The 23,681-nt window shown below is 40.4% G+C and overlaps 1 protein-coding gene across 1 annotated transcript in view; it reads left to right on the plus strand.

The window, feature by feature from the left end:
* mettl15 (methyltransferase 15, mitochondrial 12S rRNA N4-cytidine) overlaps positions 1-23,681 on the plus strand; it is a 42,941-nt gene that overhangs the window by 1,224 nt on the left and 18,036 nt on the right. The window contains exons 2-3 of the mRNA XM_076110174.1: positions 365-610; positions 22,425-22,561. Of these exons, the coding sequence (XP_075966289.1) occupies positions 380-610; positions 22,425-22,561 (368 nt within the window). The 5' untranslated portion in view covers positions 365-379. The remainder of the gene's footprint in view (positions 1-364; positions 611-22,424; positions 22,562-23,681) is intronic.

Here is a 23,681-nt window from a genome sequence, read left to right on the forward strand (position 1 = left end):
ATGTTCAACTAATTAACCACGGATGTAATTACTTGTATTGAGGGTGTGGTGAGCCACAACCTTCAGAGGGATCTTGAACGTCTTGAAATCATAAAACTGTGATGCCCTCTTGTTTTGGTTGGACACCAGCTGTTTAAGTCAGTTAAAAAGCCTCCAGCACAATATATCTGCAAGTTTGCTCTTATGATGTAGGCCTAATATTTGTGTTCCAAATTATTATACTTGATCACTTCTCCAAATAATAGCATAGTAAATACAAACACTTATTTGGCTATTTTCAGATCTGTGGTCACCTATCGCAGTGTTACAGACCCTGCTCCTCTAAATTGGTTTGAACACGTTGTTGCTCTTGTTTTCTCCATAGATCATTAAAGGGATCATGCTTTTTTCAGTGTGCTCCAACCCAATGTTATGGAAAACAAATCGTACTGTGTGGAGAGCATGGAGGTCATGGAAGTTAAGCCTGCACTCTTCTACAGCTTGTGCATCTTCTGGTCCTGGTCCCCTTGACAGATCTGAAGAACTGTCTTCTGTTTTAAACCCAAAGCCTCCTCACACACCTGTTATGCTTAAAGAGGTGCTTCATTACTTAGACGTCCAGCCAGGTCAGGTACGTTTGCATCTTTGTTATTTGTGCAAGTTTTTCAAAAGAAAGTTAATGTCTGTTTGTTAAAATGTTTTAAAAAAAAGTCAAAGCTTCATTCAGATCAAATCAGTTCTGTGTAAAAGTATTCAAACAAAAGCAACAGTGTCATTTTGCTTGTTTCTTATTATAATTATTGCCAATAGAATATATTCATCCACTAATGTACATACATTAAAAAGCTCTTAGAATGTGTTCAGACTCAAATCTGATGTGTGTCTATAATCGAATGTCAAGGAGTGACTTCTCACTGATGTAAGTAAGTGATTAGGTCCTATTTGTATTTTCAGGCATTGTTGTCTGGTCTGCTTTGGTTGCTGTGGTAATGACATAGGCATGCAAACTCATACTGAGAAGTATTTCTTATATTATGTCCCTCTGATATGTGTCAGGACATTTGAAACACCAATGAATGTCATATACTTTGATACAACAGCACGACTAACTACATTCTCAAAAATGACTCAGCATCAACAACATTTTACATTTTAATCTCCACGAAGATAAAAATGTTTTGCATGTCTGTTCTATTAGTTTAGTACCAAATACAAAATTCTGTTCACACTCGATACAACATTTTGTTATAAAGGCATTCGTGAATTGGACAGGGGGCCGACAGCTTGTCTTTTACTTAATATATGTACTACCAGGACAGATGGGCATGAGTCAAAAGCCTTCTGGTGTGGCAGGCAGCATAGGAGAGGAAGTGATGCCCCCCCCATATAATGCATGGTCAAGACAGGTGGGGGCCATGGGTCAACAACTTAGTCAGGAACTGCGCCACTGTAAGGCTGTTGGCAGGACACAGAGTGCTGCGTCGCTCCTGCCTGAACTTTAGCACCTCTAAACTCCTCCGCTGCCCGCCCATTTGCCAACTGTCCCAAGACAGCTTGCCAATCAGATGCTATTAAAAACAGTTTGATAGATTTTGGTTTTTGTACAGTACATGCTGCAGACCTCACTTGGTGTGACGCGTTGTGGAAATGTTACATCCAGAAGTCGTGTCTTAAATGTTGCTTAACTGCCGATGTCTGCTAATTTATTCACTTATATGATGACACACGTGTAATGTTGCAGTTATATCAATTTGTTAAGCACAGCAGCACTACAACCTGATTAGAGTGCTGACACATTGCCATGTTACACATTTATATAGCTAAATCATCACTCTGTAAAGACAGCCGCATGCCCTGTCAGTCTCAGTCACGCAATCAAAAATCTGAAATCTGACATGACTCCCTGACAGAGCTGTCATTTAAGCAGTCACATTTGTGGTGGTTAATTGATGGTGTCACTAACAGATCAGTTGCTGTGAGATTGAAACCCTGATATCAGACAAGTGTCCACTGAAATCACTGGGGGCAGTGAGATGTATAATTTGAAGGACTATTGTAAAATAATCACCAACATGTAATTGCTCTTGTCAGCTGAAGCAGAGTATGTGTGAATGGAGTACTTCAGCCATGATGGGTGTCAGAGCATATACTGCAGTTTAACCAAAAGTGTGTAAATGGAGCCTTTCAGTGCCCTGCTGCCTCCCACCCACAGGCCGTCTGACTGTAAATGTGTATACAGGTTGCTAATTTGCACGGGTAGCCTACACTATATTTCCACTGTTTTACAAACAGCCATCGTGCTTATTGGATCTGGATTGATAGTTTTCATGTTTCTTCACTGAACACATACATTCACTTATTAACAAAGATGTACACAGCTCATCTCTAATTGACTTAAAGGGAGGGGTGGGAGATATGACAGAAATATCATATCTCGCATGTTTTCAAGAAGAATCACAAGAGGTTATGTGTGTGACTGTGTGAGTCTGTGCGTCTGTGACTGAGTGAGGGTGCACCTCTGTGTCTGTCCAAGGCTAATCTCTCGTCCTGCTGCAGCAAACTATGTAATATTTTGGGTGGCCAGTTACGGCTGCACTCTCAAGGACCTCTTGTGGTTGCGATGAATCACACTTTCTCAAAACACCTGTTATTGCCTGTTTTGTACTGCCATTGACTCCCGGCTGACTCCTCACGCTCTCACTCTCTTAACCCCCCCGGCCGCTAGGCGCCGCAATTGATAACACTGCATCGCTTTGGACGGTGTGTTTTGCTAACAACTAAGACAACTGGACATGGGATGGCCCAGGATTTCATTATTATGTTATCTAAGCAATTTGAGGCTACAGCTGTCGCCATCTTTGTTGTATACAGCTACAATGGTTACAGGTGTCGTTCAAGTCTATAGCAAGGTTAGTTGTTAAGGCTCTGTTTACTTGTTCACACACTCTGTGTCCGTGTCACTCTGCTCTGCAGTAATCTGACAGACGTACTCTCCTCAATAAATTCAGCTGTCATTTCCAAACTCTGGCAGAAACTCTTTCTCTCTGTCGTTCCTACTCACCTAACATTTCCACAGCTTCCTACGCTGGTTGTCAGCAAATATTTTTTGTCATAATTCTTTGTTGACAAATGTAACACTCTATACACAAGCCCAGGTTAACTGAACTTTGGTCAGAGAAAATGAAAGCACATTTTTAAAATGAATATCCAAACTGTCCATTGTGAACATCCATCACAGTTTACCAACTGATCTCCTGGTTCAACTTCGACCTACTTGCCATGATTGTTTTGCGACAGGAAGCCCTCAACCTCTGGTTTTGCGTCAAAATAAAATGGTGGCTGATCTAAGTAAGCTGTTGGTTGTTTACAACCGGTATGATCTTCTGATCACTCATCTTTTGCCCCCTGTTGGACGTCTCTTAAGCTTTTGTTGCCACATTGTGAGATCTTAACAATTACTTTTATGAGTAGTGGAGCAATGTTATCATTCAGCTGTGGAAGTAAAACCCACGTTGTCATCAACCATATGTTTTCTATTAATATTGTCAGTTTTTTCAGAATGTATTATTCAACTTGTCCATCAGATAGACATGCTTACAGTCAAGACTTGGGAGTGACCACAGTTTCATCTGGGGAGGTCAGTGAGAGCTGGAAGGACTCAACTTGACAGTCCGCTAAGACAATAGGCGTTAAGGTGCACGGAGCTGCACACTGATGTTGATGCTCAGTGGAATTGGCAGAACCTGCAACCACTGTAAACTACAGCAAGCCATTTAAATTGAGTTTAAATATCGTTGTCAAACTTTGCTATTATCACAGCTGTGAAGCAGCAATAATACATCTCCATATTTTTAGCTTTAGGTTTTTTCTTTGTTATAATGCTTTCATGAAACTTCCCCCTCAACTTGTTAATACTCATGGTTATGTAAAAGCATGGGCTGAAAATGACGAAGGATGAGAAGTCCTCCACTGGCACAGGCTGCTTGCGTAGGGGACCTCTGCTAGAATAGATTAATGAGCCATCAGCTGAGAGTCCAGGGGAAAAACCCTTTGCTGCTGTAGAAGGAGAAACGAGCTGCCTACTCCTACATTTCAGTCTCAACACACTCCCTCTTGTGGAATTTATAAGACCATAAGTGTTAAACCTCCTTTTCTGGATCAATATCGGAGTCTTTCAACAATCAACACATTTTTTAGTAGGATTAGGCAAATAATAACTGTCGCTGGACAGTTACATAGGATGATGATCTGGCAGGAGATCTATAGTTCCTTACAATTATTGGCTTTAAGATATGTCAGTATTAATGTTTAACAAATGTTGTTTTGTAGTTGTTAATTAAAATTTTTTTTTTCGCCATTCATATAATTATGTTGCTGAAATGCGAGCATTATGCCAGTCATTTAGAAATGTCCACATACAAATAGTCTGAATGGACAGTCTCTATGATCTAATTCAAGTCAACTATGTATCTTATCTCTGTGCTATGCAAATCCAAAGGCAACAGCAGTAAGCAATAAAAAAACTCCTAAAAGTGTAAACTTCTTTAAGACCACCAAAGCACTGGAATCTTGAAGCCTGGGGTCACCACGAAAGTACCGGAAGCATGAATGCCAGCTCCTGTGGAAAGCAGGTGGTCGCCGACGTGGAACCTGCGCAAAATAAACAGCAAAAACCAGACTAGACTCATGATGACAATGGAAATCTAGCACAAAATACAGCAAAACAGGCAAACCACAAATCACAGGTGTTGTAGCTTGTTAAGGCCCTGAACCACAGCAGTTGAGTGCTGCATTTTTCACTTCCCCTGTTATTTGGGTTATTTGGCCGGCTGTAATTCGGACACATGATGAGGCACTCTGTTCTTTGGATGGATGACCACAAAACACTCTGCCAGCTGCTACTTCTCAGTGTTTTTTTCATTTTTAGATGCAAGATAGAACACGGACTAGAATAAGTAGTGTACAGCTGTGTGACATGAGTTACCATCTGTTTTATCTGTAATTTGCCATTTTTACATTAAATGTGTTTTTTGTGGAATTTATAGCTTATGGCGGTTGTCGGGGAGGAAAAATGCATCGATGTTTAATGCAAGTTAATCCAGCATATCTTCAAATGTGTCCTCTAGTGTGCTAATGTCAGCAGAGGATAATCTTTTATCGGGTACTGAGTGTACCAGCTTGTAAAGAGGGGCATTGATGGGGTTAATATAATCTTGTCTCATTTAATTAGTTTGAAGTCTTACAGCGGAATTTTGGGCCAGCTGAGGTGAGAAATGACTCTGAGTCTACAGTACAGGGAGCACCATGTACTTTTGTGAAAGGCTATTAAGAAACTTAATATACAATCTATAAAACCTCTGTTGTAAAACTGACAGGCAGCAATTGGAGGAAATTTCAATATGCGTTATATATATTCTCTGTCTGATTGTCAGTACATGGGACGCAGCATTTGAAATGTACGCTATTTCAGATGAGCAACATTTGTGCTCTAACTTATATTCCCAGCATCAGCCAGGTGAAGCGCTGTTGTGAATACAAGCAAAGGGGTAATATGATCTTGTCTCTTCAAATTAGTTAAAAGCCTTGCAGTTGCTGTTTGCGCTGTGCAGCTGAAGACTAGAAATTGCTTCAGAAGTAAATATGAACGACAGGGAGTTACAGTAATGCAGTTGCCCTCAACATTTTGTCTTTGCATCTTTTCTTTTTGTAAAGAACGATGTAAAACTGTTGAGACAGGCACTTTATAAATTAAGTTTTATTTATTTCTATATAATTATTTTACACCGTTTGTCAGCCTCCTCAGACAACACTGGCATTGTAAGCATTTGTGAATGTCCCAAGAGTTTATTCTAATCTTTTATTTTTTTATTTTCAATTTGAACTGTAATCCGTTGTGTATTTGTAGGCTTAATAATGACATTTCATGTACATTCATCTGACAACAAATACTGAAGTCATTTTGTCGTCATTCTTTAAAAAGGTTTACTTATCTGTTGTATATGATGCACAGAATAAACACTATCTCTATTATCTGGAACAAGCAACCTGTTATTTTCTGTGCACAAATAATGCCACCACAACCTCTTCTGGGTCTTTAATGTTTTTTTTCTTTACACTCCTTTTTTGGGAGCACTGAGTAGTGAAAGAGGAGGCTGGTAAATAATTGATCCTTGTAATTAAACACTCCAGCCAGGGATGCTGGGGCTGATTGACGGCCAGATATTAGGCCCTTGTCTCGTAAGGTTGCAAGTTTAGTCTGAGGTTATCAGTGGCCAGAAGACTCTTTCTCCGTCCCTGCCTCATTACTTTCATGAGTAGAACATTTCATAGTAGAGCGGTGGGTGGGGGTGTGGTGTGAAGACAGTCTGGGACTTCATTAGCCAAATGGGGTGCCTCAGTCTGCAGAGCGCCAAATCGTTCGGCTTTGCTGAGCAGACAACCCTTTTGTGGGTGATTCACCACACTGTCTTGTTGAGTTGTTTTAGCCCTTTCATCTTACACATTCTTCAGCTTCACTTAAACAACTTTAACAAATAAAGTGAACCTTCTTGTGCCTACCTGAGCAGATGTTGTCTATCATAATTTAGCTCAAGTAAATCCGCCTCCCACCTTCCAAACTATATTTGCTCACCTTTCCAGTTTTGTTACATTGCTTACAAAGCTGTATATAGCTCACAGCTTACACTACAACATATTGCCCAATAAAGCTTAAATGCTGCCCTAAAAGTAAATACTTTCCAAAATGTTGCACTTTATTAATGTTTCATTGCCATAAAAACATTGACTGTGTGTGTGTGTGTGTGTGTGTGTGTGTGTGTGTGTGTGTGTGAGAGAGAGAGAGAAAAATAGAGGATGTGAGAGAGAAATATCTTTACAACTGATGCATGGCACAGGGGTAAACTGGAGAAGAGTGCTGCTACAACATCAATTATTGAGTTATATTTGCATGTAGCTTTAATAACAATTATTGAAATTGTATAACTCTATACTCACATGCATCCAATATTGCTAAACCCAGTGAAAATACACTGGAACCCGTCCTCGACACTGAATTGATGCTATTACACCAGGTTTTATTGCAATATTTACATTTGTTCCTGGTGTGTGAGTGCGGGTATGCTAATCAGATACATGCCCTGTGGACAGCAGATGACTCATTCCTGCAACACATCTTCAATTGGTGTTTGTGTGAGGTCCAACTGCATTATCTCAGTGGTCTTTCTTTTAAATATGTTCAGGATCATTATAAAACAAAACATTCATCATGTAGTCTAGTTACTGTTTATAACTTTTACGGTTTAGGTATGCGTATGTGCTTTGTGATTTTGATTCTTATTTTTCTGATTGATTCTGGTTTTTAACAAATGGTTCCATTTGTTATCATATTATTAGACTGTGACATTTTGCTGATAGCTAAATTCATCTTAATTTTCACCTGATTTCGACTCACAGAAAGGTTTAGCTATCACAAATGTTTATAGACATTTTTTCTTTTTTGTAAAACAGCAAAAAAGAATCATTAACTGATTCCTGAAATGTGAATTTCTATACCTTGCTGCAGTAAATAGTTTGTCATGTTCGACATGCTTCCCCTCTTGCATGAAGTTATGTTTTTAACAGCAATCTCATTTTGCGGTATCATTAAAGTCTACCGCGGGGCCCAGCCCTACATCTACAAATGCTACAACCAGGCTTGTCCTATTGTAAACACGAGAGATGTGTGGTGATGCGCGTGGAAGCGGTCATGTAGACAAAAGTGACACACCAGCCAACACACACACTTGCTTTTTGTGCAGTGTCATCAAAGGTGCGGCCCATTTCACAAAAGCGTTTTGTGAGCACACGCAGATCGAAAATGGTGGCAGCGTCGCGTTTCAGAAATGATTGTTTCTCTTAAATTGCAGACACATTTACGAGTCCTACTGGGCTCTCAACTGCTTATGGGGCTGCAAGTATGGCATTTTCTTTTTAAGGATTGAAAGAGGTCAAAATTAGCCAGAGGAAATTACCTCATGTTGGAAATTGCAGCTTGCACATGTGGTGAAATGGGCCCCTGGCTCAACTTGACACAGTGCAATGCAATGTCATCAGCAAGTGGTCGAATACATGCAAGTTACATGCAGACAGGGTAATTCTACTCTTTACCCGATCGTCGAGACGGAGGAGCAGATGATAGTCGGCGACTTTCCCATTCTTGGGGCCAATTTAAAGTGAAGGTGATTTAAAACCGGTGTTATTTCTCTTACTGATCTTTCTCAGCATGTGTTCCTGCATCCTAATGATCTTTTTTAAACTGCTGTTGCACCTTTTCTGATAAAGTCCGTCGCCGTGACCTTATCTGTGTATTCAACATTATCTATATTCCCAGCAGCATCCTGATGAAGTGCTGTTGTTCTCAGCTGGAGGGCTTCCACTCCTTGCCTACTCCGTTTCCCGACTAATTTGGCAGGGAAGAGCATGTCCGCTCGACACTACATGACACTACTGACCTAAACCAGTAGCAGAAATTTCCTTGCTTCCTTTTCACAGTTCTTACACAGTGTCTACCTCCACAGTTTAACCAGAGTGTCCCTGCACGGGGTTGCCGATTTTATATGAACTGGCCTATATTGCAGACACTCTGCTTAACATGAATTTCTTAAAAACCTGCTTGATTCTTGAAAAACAAAGATGGGCACAATATTCTCCCTTGTAATACTTTTGAGGGAAAGCCTTTCTGAGAACCATTGTATCAATTCTAACATTAAAATGTAACTCCACTTCTGTGCCGCCAGCCAGCTGTTCCGCTCATTTTCTAATGTTAGCGGACTATCCAGCCGCCAAATGAGAAAATTTAAACAACTTAATGGTAATGTACACCCTCTTGTCACAGCGTAGTAAAGCATGTATATATAATCGGTCATTAACACAGATTTACCAGATTTTGTAATTTAATTTCCATTACACAGAAAGGATAAACACTGTGGGTAGAGGGGAGGAGGGTCCCAAACGGTCGACTCTGTCTCAGAATTGGTCTTGCAAGATTAGGACTGATTTAAAACAGTAGATGGCGTTTTGAGCCATTTTCAACAAATGCAATGCAGATTATCTTTGATAAATTTGGTATGAAATGTCAATATTAAAACCAGCATTGATCTGTTTCATCTCAGCACAGTCATATTATTTAATTCACAGATAACTTACAGATGTGCTTTGGCTCACACTTTCGCCTTCTGCTGATAAGTACCTGAAGGAAATATATGCACACTGGCAGCAGTGTTCGATGTGGTAAATTTTATCCTGACTGTATCAGCAGCGTCCTGCTGAGGGACAGCCCCCATTCACAAGCTTAGGTACCCTCTAGGCAGCCATAGGCTCCTGAGACTTACCATTACCCCCCAAAGACTGCTGTCAGAGATTGAAAGCTCGGGGCCGGCTGATGGTCATTTGTTCAGATCAAAGTCTGACCTTTGGTCATTTCCACCTTTACAAACGACAGATCTGTGCCAGCTCAGGGATGGAAAATATGAGCGTATGTACTGTGGGATGATTGAAATGTGTCTTTGAATCTTTGAATTGCTGCCCACATCTCTGATTTGTAGGAGCCCTGTATGAATTCATTTAAATATCATTGACACTGGGGCAATCGTTTAAGAAAATACAAAATATTAGTGTACTGATGATAATACCAGTCATGGAAAGGCCCAGGGGAACTTAATCAAAAATCAGCATAGCGCTGCACTGTAAAGCTTTCCTCAGAGCACAGCCCCTCCCCCAAGCCACTGTCCACTGCCCCCACCCCATTCCCTACTTCTTTTCATTTCAAATTGTTTTGTATACCCAGTCTTCAAACTACTGGACGCATCTTCTTAAATGCCTAGAAGTCTTTTCCCTAATACCATGCCTTCCACCACGAATCCTTCATTTTGCGCGACTCCTCTTTGCACTCCCTAATGGACTTGGCCCTGTTCTTCTTTTGTCTTCCTTTAGTACCATGAAATTCACCTTCAGGAGAGGAAGTCATCTTTCCTGATGCTTCTTTACATTTCGTGAATATAGTTAGATGATTCCACCCCCTCTTTTCAGTTTCACTTCTGCTTTCTCTCGGGCTTTATATAGTTTGCATTGTTTCCGTGGCACACTGTATTGACAGTAGTGTCACACTGAAGAGAAATCCTTCAGAGCAGTGAAGAAGAGCAATGAAGCATGTAATCATTTTGAATGGATCCACTGCATCATATTTGACCTTAATTCTCGTTGCCTGTTAAAACAAAGAAACAGCCTTTTGGCGTTTCTGTCACAGTTTGTGGCATTTCCCATTCACTGAAAGTTAGCAGTCTATATTTTGTATTTTTACAACAATGCATTTGTAGGAATGTCAGAATAACAGCAGATGAGGTTGGACGACCAGATTGAACAAGAAGTTTGTATTTTCAGTTGAGACTGGCCTCTTGAGAAAAATGACAGTATTGTTTGTTCAAACTGCTTAAAAAGGCTTATGTTTACATTCAGTCACACAGCTAGAGGTAGTGTGACGTACAGGGCAGCAAAATGTCGTAGCAAGGAGTGGCAATATTCAGATTTTCCTCCTCTCTTACCCACAGTGTTTTTTTTAAAGGTGCAAGATCCGTTACTGGGAGCATTTTGAGTGCTTCTCAACGGCTTCCAACATGTCGTCGGTGGGCTGGCTACAAACTACAACTAAAGTGCTGCTAGAGCTAACGGTGTTAACCTGAGGGGGGATTGTGGGACGCTGTCAGTTGGGACGGTGTTATCAGCTGTACCCACTGTATGAGAGCAGCTAACCAGTGGGACATGCTCACATGCACTAACGTGCATGAAAAGCACGTGGATCTTGTGCTTGATATGATTGTCACATTCCTTAAAAGTACATACTCCTTCTCCCTCATTGAAAAATCCAGAATATGCAAATTGTTTTTGTTCAAACATTTAACTGCTAAACCCAAGTTGTCTCCTACTTAACTGAAAAGTCCATTCTCATCTGTGCAGTGAGGGTGTCCTGTTTCCACATCACACCAAGATTGGCTTCCAAAGTAGTTGTGATGTCACATAATCATATTTATAGACTTGGACTGAGCACACCAAAACTTTCTCTTTCCAGCATATGGACATGAAAACAGCCATCTAGTGTTAAACTCTGTGAATGTCATTCTGCACAGTGAAGCTCAAATGTCCAAGAGAAGAAACAATAAGTAAAAATGATTTTTGATTGGAGGAGAACTTAAATATTGTATTAGCAAGTTTGCCAAAGCCTCCTTTTGGCAAATAACTCAGAGACTGAAATAATAATGTCAGTTTGTGAAAGTAAAATGTCAAATGTAGTTCAGTCTTTATTAGGGGTGGGGGAAAAAATCGACACAGCATAGTGTCACGATATTTTGCGTGGCGATATTGTATCGATACACAGACGCCAAGTATCGATCTTTTATTATATAAACTATAAAAAACAAATTGCTTTTTCAGTCCACTAGATGGTGCTTAGTTGTTTTCTGGTGAGGTCAGCAAAGGTCCCGGGTCAGCGTGATTGGTAGGAAGTTGGTCAAAACAAAGATAGAGACATCTGGCCTCACAACGGGGTTAAATCTGCCAACAGTAGCCAGGCTCATGGGGAGAGTGCAGCGCATAACTGTCTCTCTGCCCTCGACGTCCACGCATCGCAAGTTATACTGAGTTATACTGAGTTATACAACTCATATCCTACTTATATAAGTTATAGTTCATATGCTGAGTCCACATGTTTGCATTCAGTTAAGTTGGACTATGTAGTAATACAAACAGTTCAGTGTGTCAGGTGCAACATTTATGACATTGTTGGTCTGCTTGACAATCCTATTTTGCTGCAATAAAAATGATTGAAGTGAGATGAACAGACTGAAAACTTTATCTTATTAGATAAAACATGTTGACACAGTTTTCCTTTGGGGACATAATTTGAAGTTGAAAAAAGTAATGAATCGCAATATAGGCCTATGGTATCGCAATACTCAGAATATTGCAGTATCGTGATAATATCGCAGTATCGTGATAATATCGTATCGCGGGACCTCTGGTGATTCCCACCCCTAGTCTTTATGGATATTTACGTACCAGCTCAGGTATGACAATCGTGATTTGACCAGACTAGTCAAAGTAATGAGGAGGATTTCACACATGGAAACCCTCTGGCCCCTATTTTCAACCCCAAACTAACCTGCTAGACTCTGGGAAACATTCATTTTATTATCATGAACGACGGTTACAGAGCAAAGAAGTGGGGCTGTAGTCTGTGACGAAGTCAGGATGTGTTTCCTGGAGCCACAGTGCAGAGTATACTGAAGAATCTGTTTTGTGGAGTAGGTTGTTGTGATTTTCGTTAATAAATCCTTATAGTTTAAGCCAGTTATATTGATAAAGGAACATGTCAAAAAGGGTATCTTAGATTTGATTTAGCAGACAGGCTATAACGGTCACTGGATATTTGTTGTAGTGTATACCTGCAAATTTGAATCATGATGTTACTCAATAATTTCCTTGTTAAAGTCTGCATTCAGTTTTATGCGAAAATGAATCTTTCCAGCAGAGAAAATGTAGCTCAGTAAATCTCCAACCTGCAAGACAAAAACAGACAGTTTGGCTGGGGGGGTGGGGGTGGAGAGTGATGACTCATGCACACAGTAGAGGTCCCTCCCTTTCCATTTCTTTCAGTATCCAATCAGTTCTTCCCCAGCTGTCACTCATGGCCACCAGATCAGATCCTCACAATGCTTTACCATCCCCTGTAAATCGCTGTATTTGCAAAGGTTTACAACTTGAAAGATAGATCCAAATGCCATATTCATATCATTTGGACACATATGATTATCACCGTTACTTGATAATGTGATTTGCAGTGCAAATCATAATCCTCTGCATCTAGGATGCTTTGGTCATGCAGTGGCCCCCAAATTCAACGGAAACACACATCAACACATATTCTGATCCTCCAGAAGAGATTTTAAAGTTGCTACTGAATGCACATTAAAATATGTTTTAGTTTTAATAGAAAAAGTATAATACTTAGATAGTTCTCCAAGAAGCTAGATGAATTACTCATTCTTTTAAAATGAAATTACTTTCAGATTACTTTTTCAGAACACAGGCGGCCTATAAGGCAGCAGAAAGACTAATCGTTGCCTTGGATTGCCCACGTACAGTAAATATTGAGTTATTGGCTCATAGTTTCAGAGAAGATACAAGTGCCTGCTATCCGTGTTTCTCCAGGGATCTCCTCATCACCACTGTGGTGTAAGAGCCAGGAGTCCTTGAAGTGGGCGGATGCTTGACATGGGCTTTATGAGCTTTATGTAGAGGACAGGGACCAGGGTTTTCCTCTTTGCAGTGAGATTTGAATTGAAAAATACAACAAATGTAACTGTAGAACATCGGCAGAGCTGGCATAAATTATCTGAAAGTGGTGGGGAGAAAAAAAAGAGTACATAAGGAGAAGAAGGAAAAGGAAGAAGACGTGAGGGGGTTGAGGATGTTGTGGTGTTTGACTCGGGCCGAGTAGAGTGAGTGGAGGTTACATTACAACATTACAAGAGGCTTCATAATATATCATCAGCCGTACATGGAGCTTTACAACTTTAAACTAAAGTTTAGGCTCCAAAAAGATGACGTCCAAAGAAGAAGTAATCAAATGTCTTATGGTAAAAGAGCAAGATCGATTCTTCTGAATAGCATTCATTTTTTTCCTAATTATTGTCTGCTACTACAGTGCATGTTTGGGGATACGGAGCATGGGTCATTCAAGATCTAAATCGACTTGGTTCTCGTCACTGTGTCATTTCAGATTCGTTCGGTGCAAGATCACTCTATAATTGAGCAGCACATCATGTAAAGGAAGGTGCTAGGGAGGGACTGGTGTTTTTGATAACATCTAGGAAAATCTCCAGGGGCTTGGATAACGTTGCACAGTCTGTCTTCATGTCCACCGTCATGTAACAGGGTGACGTCGGCACTCAAGCCACATAATCTAGGGCTTGCAAGGGAGTTAAAACAATAGCTTTAAATGCAATCATTCCAGTAAGACAAACAACCAGCCAACCATCCATTAAATTAGGAGTCATTAGGACTTCTAGCTTGGCATCCTACTTCAGCGATTGTGACCCTAAATAGTGATAAAGTGATGCGTAATCAGGGCTCTAAACTCTTGACTGATTACACTGACATTTTAGTTGGGAACACCAGCAGGTAATTTGTGTGCGACATTGCTGCTTCTGCAGAATGATTGCAAACGGCTAATGTATTTAAATAGACAAATTTTCAATACCAGTTGGATCTCTATCCATTAAAAACCAATAAGCTGACTGGCTCTATCATTACAGTTGTGGTTAACCATCAAATCTGCCCAAGCTTTGCTGTAGGCTTGCTCCTTAGTATGTTGTGGCGCTGAATAGTATCATTAGATTGCAATAGTATTGGATTACAATAGATTGTCCTGATATACCTAATAGAGTGCCCACTTCATGGCAAAAATAAATTAGCAGTAGTATTAGAAGTTTTGTCAAATACATTCTTTTGTGTTGCTGTGCTGTTTGAGAAGCGCCATTTAGGATTCACTTCACCCGCAACATGACAAAACATATACCTCCGACTCTAGTGGTATCAGGCCATAGTTTGATTTCCACGTGTCAAGTTTTGTTGATATGTTTCTCTGAAAAATCTGCTGCCACCCAAGTACAGTGAAGGTGAGCGGTATTTCTGTTGTGGTGCTCATTCCCACAATTCAAAGTGATACATTCACACCTACAGGCAAAAAAAACATTTGTTCGTCACCAGTTTACCTAACCTGCGGGACAATGTTGAGTATCCTCTGACAGCTCCCACATCCACGGCTGCCCAAGGATCAGCACCTTGGACAGCGGTCATGCCACACTTGTGTTCAAAATGCAAAAAATGATCCACCTGAGCTGAAAGCAAGAGGATCAATCGATCGTCTTACACCTTTACAACAGCTGATCATAATATCATTTTGGATTGATTAAGCCTTCAGTTCACTGTAGTCTGGTTGCCATCCAGGAGCCTTCAGATAGGTTCAGCCTCATTAACCAGAGCCCCTGCTCGCATTAGAAAAACAAAAGCACTTGAGAAACAAGTTTATACTATATTATCTTTGAAAAATATACACATAACTATAACCGTTTCAAATCACCTCTCTGGGAAAGCGAGCTTCGCTTGCATTCCATTAGAATTGTTTGTCATCCCATTCCCTGTTTAAAGGTGTTATTTCTTGTCTTTGTTCAAGTATCCTGCTGCTATTTTGTCAAATTAAATTTAGTTCATGGCAGTTTCATGTCCTTGTTATTTTTCCTCATCCCAGTGACCAGCAAATCAGCCACATAATCATGTAGTGCATGCGTGCTCAGGTGGAATCATGATCATAGTCCTCGTACAGTAAACAGAGAGATTTTGTGTTTGTGTTTTGTTAAAGACAAGCTGTGGGGTCGCCCATACATTTGCATTACAGTGCTGTGTGACATAAAGTGAGCTAGTAGAAGTTTCTTGTTGAAATGTCTTCACTTCTGTGCTCTTTCTTTTATGGATTTTTATTTCTGGAGGCATTATATTATTGAATGGGGATTTCTTCTTATTCCTCGCAACCTAAAATACTGACAAACTAAGGACTAGCTTGGATGGCAGCAGGTTTCCCTTTACTAAACAGGACATTTCATTGTGTATCATGGTTTTCATACATGTAGTGTATTTTCCTGTCTGAAGTGCTTTTTCTTCTAACCAAGTAGCAACTGTAATAAAGCAGTTTTAACTGACTGTTGATTCATTTTACATTTCAAAGTTACTTTGTGCTGCTTATGTAGACCTAAACAATATTTTACTTTGGCCAATGTCACATATTTGATCAACACTATTGATTTTCTCGCTTCTCCACAAATACAGTAAATAAGCTGCCTTATGTCCATAGCTCTATGCACCTTTATGAATCTTTCCTGAGCTTAAAGGCAAACCCAGGAGGAACATAAAGACACTTAACCGTGCTTATGTCTTTCATAACAGCCTAGATTGTGTCTGAAATTGGCTATATATGGTGTTGGGAGACACTGTGACAGACGGACTAGCCAGCTTCCTGAAATTGTTTAGATAGTTTTCCAGTATGTCTTCTGCCTTGTGCTACACTGAGAGCACACACTTGTGTAGACCAATAGCCTATGTCCTGTTGCAGCCAATCCAAAAAAGGGATGTCAAAAACAGACTGCCCAGTTAGTATTTGTGACTTTGTTTTCCCAGAGAAAGAAAGCTATCGTGAAGAAAGTCAGACACTTCAGCAGCTGAAGATATTTCTCTCAGACGTTATGTGCATCAAATCTTTAATGTGATCCTCACTTTCAGTGTCCGTGGTTGCCATTGAAAGCGGCACAGTCCTATTTTATTCTGTGTCTCCGTGGATAGGCTGTGCAGTATTTGATACACATTTACTACCAGTCTATGTCAGTCTATGGTTCGTCAGCCGCTCACTCTCCCAGTCCTCGTGGGAAGATCCCTGAATTGCATTTGCAGTTTGCTGCTGCTTCTTTTGCAAAATCGTGTCAGCAGTGTTTTATGATTGTTTAGATCAAGAGCTGACCATTCACAAATGTATTTGGTGAAAGCTGTGATCGTTTATTAATAGTTTTTGCTATTGCTTTTATTAAGAGTGGCATTTGATTATAGGTGCAACATGATTTATTTATTTATTGGCAGGACAAAATAACTAACTGAAGACATTAATCTGGGTCTTGTATCATCTTGGGAGCATGAATCTCTGAATGAGTTATTAGTTGCAACTCTAGTTACGTGTGAACTTCTCAGAAGTGTGTTTGAACATGTCGGTAGTGTTTACATAGTAGAATCATGCCTTCATTAGGTTTTGTTTGATCCCCAGCAGTATTAAAACTTTGCCAGCCTTGTTATACCTGTGCGTACATGTCTGTAGGTCGGGGAGCATTTCCAGCTAAACAAACAATGTGGCCCAGCCTACTTGTTTAAAAAACGTGAGCAGAAACGGCAATCTGCATGGTGCAATCTGAAAAAAAAGGGGCTCGACTGAGATAAAACCAAAAGATAAAAAAGTAGAATAAATACATTATATGTAGGTGGACACAGTCAGGCTTCAATACCACTTAATCAAATCCCCCCTCCCCCCCCAACCCATTTAAAGGCAGTAGATAGTTTCTTAAAGGCTTAAAATCAATGTCTGTAGAGTCCAGATGCAACAAGTGGGACAGATCAAAATCAAATCAATTTAATATACAAAAATCATTCACAGTTACCAAAACCCTACTTTAAAACAATTGAGACAGTGAATTTGACATTTTTTAATTTTACTCTTGTATTTTCTTTTTCTTTTTTCTTACAGCCCTTTTACATCTTTTTTTTTTTGCTCAGCACCAGCACACAGTTAATCATATGCCACCCACAATTAGAATGATAAAGTTCACCAAATTAGAACTCACCCTTTGGGGACCACGAATATCAGCACCAAATTTCATGCTATTTATCGTTTCATTAGTGTTCATGACATTCAACTGTAGACCAAAGTGTTGGACTAAAGGACTGTGGGACTAGCAGACGTTGCCACCCTGTAAATAATCACAGGCCTTATTATCTAAAATGTTCAAATATTACACATAAACAAACTTGTTGTATGATCTCTTTGTAATCTCCCACAAACAGCCTCACCCCCCTACAGGAGGGAAGCATAGAGCCAGCACAAAGCTTTGCCTTATAGGATGTAGAGTTTCTCCTATTAAGCAGTTTTGACACCTACAATCCTGAATCCCACACAAAAACTGACCTTATTTCCTTATTAGTGAAAAAAAAAAAAACGTGGAATAACACCATGACTTAATGATTCTTATTTGAGCTCCGATAAAGTTCTGTAACAGCTGGGTCACTTCTTCCTTCTTCACAGAACTCCTATGATTCATTTCTGTTTCTAATTGGCATACGCAGCAGGGGACACATGAAAGAAAAGTACAACTAAAATATTCTTTAAGTCTCTACTGGCTTTTTCTTTATGGCTTCTAAATTCAATAGGATTCGTTGATTCTCACTTATTTGTTTGACCTCCAAACAACAGATTGGTGTTTTTGAACGCAAATTAGCGAATGCAGTTTTTCTTCTCTGTGTAGATTTGTGTTGTTCTAACTAGTTCAAATACCTCCTCAAGAGCCGTTTATTTAAACTTGTGCCAAAAGAGTGCAAACAGCACTGAATAGACGAGGAATGAAAGTATTTGTCGTAACTCTGCAGCATTCCTCTGACAAAAGAGAGATTATCTGAACATAAAGAGAGGCATTTGGAAGCAGCCCTCTGGCAAAGAGTTTTGTCAATATTTTTGGGCTCCTGTATCACTTGTTCACTCACTCACTCACTCACTCTATTACTCACAGGTAGTATGTTTAGTACACTTTGAATTTAGGTAGATGAGCCAAAGAGCTGCGTGCCTCTCCGACATCGCTGATCACCATCAATATAATCTCTTGACAGAGTAATTGCGGGACACTTTCATGCCCTTTGAGTTTGTCTGCTCTCACTGGCCATCTGCTTTGTGCACCACACCCTCACCTCCACCTCCTACACGCTCGACTAATAGACACACGTATCCCAATCGTTTAAATAAAGTAGAGAGACGAAAAACACACTTTTACAGACTCTTTACACATTTCTTAAGAACGGTTGATATCGGAGAAATACAGAAGTTGTCATAAGGGGGTTCAAAAATGATTTCATTGTCAGATAGTCTTGATATTGTTTGAGCAAAGCAGCAGTTTTAAGTGTGACATTGATGTCAAGTGCATTAAGGCAACAGCCAGACACTTCGCTGCTCTCTGAAGTCGATAAAACCATCATCATTCCCGTAATCATAACCTCCACCTTCATCTCTTCATAACATGCTCTCGTGTTGCAAACCGGCTAAAATGTGTGCTCACTTGTGTCTCGCCATGAACTTTGTGTGACAGAGAAAGAAATGCAAACCGGTTACCTCCACTCTTGCCATGGCAACGGACGCGACAAGAAAAGCGATCCTGTACCTGTGTATCTGTCTCCCTAATGGTCTGTGTGTTAGTGTAACAAGATCTGTAAAAACTCCCCTCAATGACATTTTAGATCCCCCACTGTAACTGACCTGGGCTGGGGAGTCACAAGTAGGATTTAGGTGAGTACTCAGCCTTCTCTCAGGTTCCTGTTCCCCTTTTCCTAATGAATTCAACCATAAGACGACTTGAGATGAGGCCCCTTTTTCCACATGGCCAGGATATTATTTACTGTTGTATGAGCTGTATTATGTTTTCAAATTCTCAATAAGGAAAAAAAAAAGAGTCCTTTCCCCACATCATCTATGTTTGTAAAATCCCTCTAAATAGATGCTCTAACCTGTTTTATTGTTTTAATAAAGCAAATGAGTAACTGTAATGTGTTTACATTTTTCTTTTTGGGAAGAAAAGCTCTCGTTAAGAATGCTATGGGGTGACTGCTGAAGTGTCCTGCGTTATAGCACCTTGCAGCTTCACTGTCGGTCTGCGCCACTTGGACCACTCCTAACTCTCCTATTCCCTCTGCTGGGAAAGGCAGATATTACACACGCTAAACGGAGTACAAAACACAGACTTCAGTAATTACTTGTGTTTGGAGAATCATCTCTGCATGTAGAGACTGAGGTGACCCACGTTGTGTTCTGGCTCAATTCCAAACTGCTGCATTCGCTAGGAAGGCCCGGTCTAGGCGACAGCCTCGCTGACACCCCTCCGGATGAAATATCAATGTGAATGACTCACTACCAAGTTTGATGTCAATCATCCTTGCAAATGCCAAACCCATTCCCACCAAATCTTTTCAAGAAGTAGTTTTGTCCATCTGGTGGCAAAAGCAGCAGGCTTTTTTAAAAAAGAGGGAAGATTTTCACAACAGCATTCTGGGCTTTTGAAGAAGCTTGTTTTCCCTCAGGGCAGGGGGACTAGATTTTCAATTTGCTTTATAAATTACCTTGTAAACATCCAATTCTCCATTTTTGTTTTGCACCCACTTAATTTCTAGCTTAGTTTATTAGGTGTGTGAGTGAGTAAAAGGGGTGAAACGTGTACTAAACCTTATACAGATGCATAGTGTCCGTGCTCAGTGCACCAGCGATACAAATGTGAAGTATTTATATTTTCAACCAACCAACCTCGAAGATTATTGAGCATCAGTTGGCAGTCTGCATTTGCAACAGTGAAAAAAAGCGAGCTTTACCTTTGGTATTTGGGCCACAGCTTCCATAGGATGTGACAAAGCATTGTTGTGACAAGTGCTGCACACTCCAGTAGAGGACCAGTTTGTCTCCTGGTTGCTTGTGTCGACTGTTTCGATAAAAGCCAGCCTACTTTGCTGTTTGTGTTTCTGTTTTCCTTTTCCTTTTTTGTATTGAATAGCACAACAGGCAGGTTCATTATGCGTGTGACTCATCCCACTAGCCCACACCCCCTCCCCATCTGCTGCTGTGCGCTGGAAAGGAGAGGGAACCGCCATTGATCACTTCTTCCCTCACACATGCACGCACACACCCCGCCTTCAACGTCACTATCAATCGACATGTTTAATGTTTTTGTCGGGAATAGCTGGCATTTCCTTTTCTGTCATTTTACATCTTTTCTCTGTCATTTGCTGACATTATAATAAATCCCAGAGCAGGCATTTAAAAAATACAAAGTAAAGCATAATCCAACAATCAAACAATCAATTCAAACAATCTCAGACTGTTCAGTCAGTGCAGTTTTTTTTTTTTGTAGCAGTGGCAGTCAGGAAATATATAAGGAAATATGCCTGGACAGGAGAAGTTTTGTTGAGTTTACAGCTGCCTGATAATCTAAGATGTTGTGGCAGAGTGGTTGGCAGGTATTGGACATATTCTGAAATAGTTCTATAAACTATAAAGATGGGATGTCATTCATACAAAGTGCAAATTCTAGGTATCCTTAGCTGATTTTCAACCGTATTACTTATACAGCAGAGTGCTCTAGTGATCGTCGTCTCACACATCTTTCTTGGGCCAACCCAAAAGTTAGTTCAGCAAATAGCCGGTGTCATTTTGAGGATAAATTAAGAAATGCTCTACTGGAGTAACCAAATGGCTATAATACGTTTTCCAATAGAAACTATGACAATGTTTTTGGTGGCATGTATAAAAAATGATGACGAGACGAGATCCCTCAGGATCTGTCTGATTCAGCTTGGTAGCTGATTGATTGATTGCATTGTACTTTTGCTTTTTAACCAGAGTAGCAGATAGGAAGGATGTGAAACTCAATCTTTCTGGAAAGTGCTAAAAACTGTACTATTGGTGTCCACGTTTTCAGTTTTGTGGACGACTAATAAGAGATGCCTCCCCCAAGTTTCCCTTCAATACATGTCTTGCGCTCTCATTGGCTGTGGCTCCCCGACAGGTCAGACATTTTGCCTGCTAGGCGATACATCTCCAATCCTCTTTGTTAACGTCTTTTAACAGCACGCACCGAGCCAAACGTTTTCGGTGTTTTCATCTTAGAACCTCAACCCTTTTCTCAGTGTGTTTTCAGTTCATAGTAGTTAATTCTAACCCTTTTTGCTTGCTTAGAAAGTATTATATAGTTAATCAGAGTTCAGTTGTACTTAGCTCCAACCTCTCGCGTCACTTCTTGTTTGCAAAAAGCCGAAAAGATGTTAACAGCCTAAAACCAAGATGGTGACGGAAAAAAAGCTAACCTCAAGGCTTCAAAACGACAGCCCACAAACCAATCGTCCATTTCTTATTCAGAGTCTGGGGTTGCCCCTCTCTCCATCTCTTCGTCCACTCTTCAATTTTGTAGGAGCTCCTTATCCGTATACTCTGGCTAAAATAAATAGGGCTATACATTTAAAAACCTCATCCACATTGTCGAAATCATCTAAATATTCAGCCATGACATTGGAAATCTGTTTGATAAAGCTAAGCTAGGCTTTCCGTACACCAACACAAAAAACTCTGCCTGGCTGTCTCTCACATTTTCACTGCTGACTTCCAGCAAAACGCCACCTTGCCAGATTTAAGATTGAGACTTCTCCTTGAGCGAGACATTTATAACACCAATCGGAGTATGTCTGTTGCAAAAAAAAAAGCAATTTTAGTTGATGTAAGTGATGATGCAAGCTTGCCCTGTATACCATTGCAGCTCTCGCTAAAAAAAAAGACATTTTTTGTCCTTATTAGTCAGTTGGACACAAAAATCATGGGAACATAGGGTCCAGGTTTAGAAATACCGAAGTTAACATTTAAATACTGAGATAAGACAAATTCAATAACAAAATAACACTCGTCAGTGCACCACTGTGAACTAAACACTTGTAAACTAACATTGTGAAGATAAGATCATGATTAATTGTGTATATGGAGTCCTGGTGTGAGAAGAATGTGTTGTTTTCTTTCTCACATGTAGGTGGTCCTGGACATGACATTTGGAGGTGGCGGTCATACCAAAGAAATACTGAATATGGTTCATGAAGTCACAGTCCTGGCCTTAGACCGAGATCCTACAGCCATTTCTCTGGCCCAGCAGTTAGCCAAGGAACACTCGTAAGTGATTTATTGTAAAACATTAACTAGACCAAAACACAAGTAAATGTTTATGTTATAAGCTGTCTTGACAAATGTTTATACTAAATACATTTACCATCATTTTTTATTGTTGCTGCTGACAGCTTGACCATTTTGAGCAGTGTTGTGGTCATTATTTCTTAAAACGTACAGTAGGTGTGATGTAGTATTGCAGTTCTTCCTGTGTTTCTCACTTCTTGCATATTCTGAGCCCGATCAAATACTGCTCGCCAAGATACAGCCCATGAGTTTCACCAACCAATCACATCCCTTCCTCCTTCTTAACTTAAAGCTTTTCTCCCCCCACGCAAAGCTGGTGGGCCCGGCATGTCATTTGTCAGAGTAAGAGCCCACGCCTGCAGTGTGAAGGAGATGCTGCCTCCCACGGAGGATCTATAAGATATGAAGAAAGGGGGGGGCGGGAAGTAGAGAGAAGCCCAGAGAAGTTAAAAAGTGGAGAGAGAGAGAAAAAGAAAATGAAAACACGAGAGTGAGAGAACAGGGAGACACGAGGACACAATGCCAGGGTGAGAGGGAGGGAGTGTGTGTGAGCATGAGCAAGGCGCGGGAGGATGAAAATGAGATGTTCCTAAGACCATGGCGTGGGAAGGAATCCTTTTACGTAGATTCTGGGGAAACCTCTCTCAAGGGAATCTGCCAGAGAAATGTGCCTGTGAGCAGGGAATGACAATTAAGAGAGAGAGCGAGAATGAGAACATTGTATTCTGTCAGCAGCAATATACCCCTGCTGTAAACTCTTCCACGCCTACTCGTGATGCAAGTTGAGAGAAGCTAGAGAAATCCAGCAATTAACCAATATTATTGGAAGCCTGAGTAAAAGACCCTGGCAGCCTACGCAGTGCATCCACACAACAGGGTTAGAGGATTTTCTCTCGCCTCTGTACTCCCATTTCTTGAGGAAAGTAAAACCTCACTGCAAACTGTTGACTGTCGGTGTGAATCTGAACCCAGTTGTATAGTACAAAAAGAATAATTTCACCTCCTAACGTTTATTTAAAAGCATTAGTTTATGAAAGTAACCCTCCGTTCCCTGATGTCTTTAATGGGTTTTGTCGTGCATGTTGAGCCTCGCTATTCT

The sequence above is a fragment of the Anarhichas minor genome, unplaced genomic scaffold (genome assembly GCF_050575085.1).
Source record: "Anarhichas minor isolate MPS153535 unplaced genomic scaffold, ASM5057508v1 ptg000042l, whole genome shotgun sequence".
Taxonomy (NCBI): domain Eukaryota; kingdom Metazoa; phylum Chordata; class Actinopteri; order Perciformes; family Anarhichadidae; genus Anarhichas; species Anarhichas minor.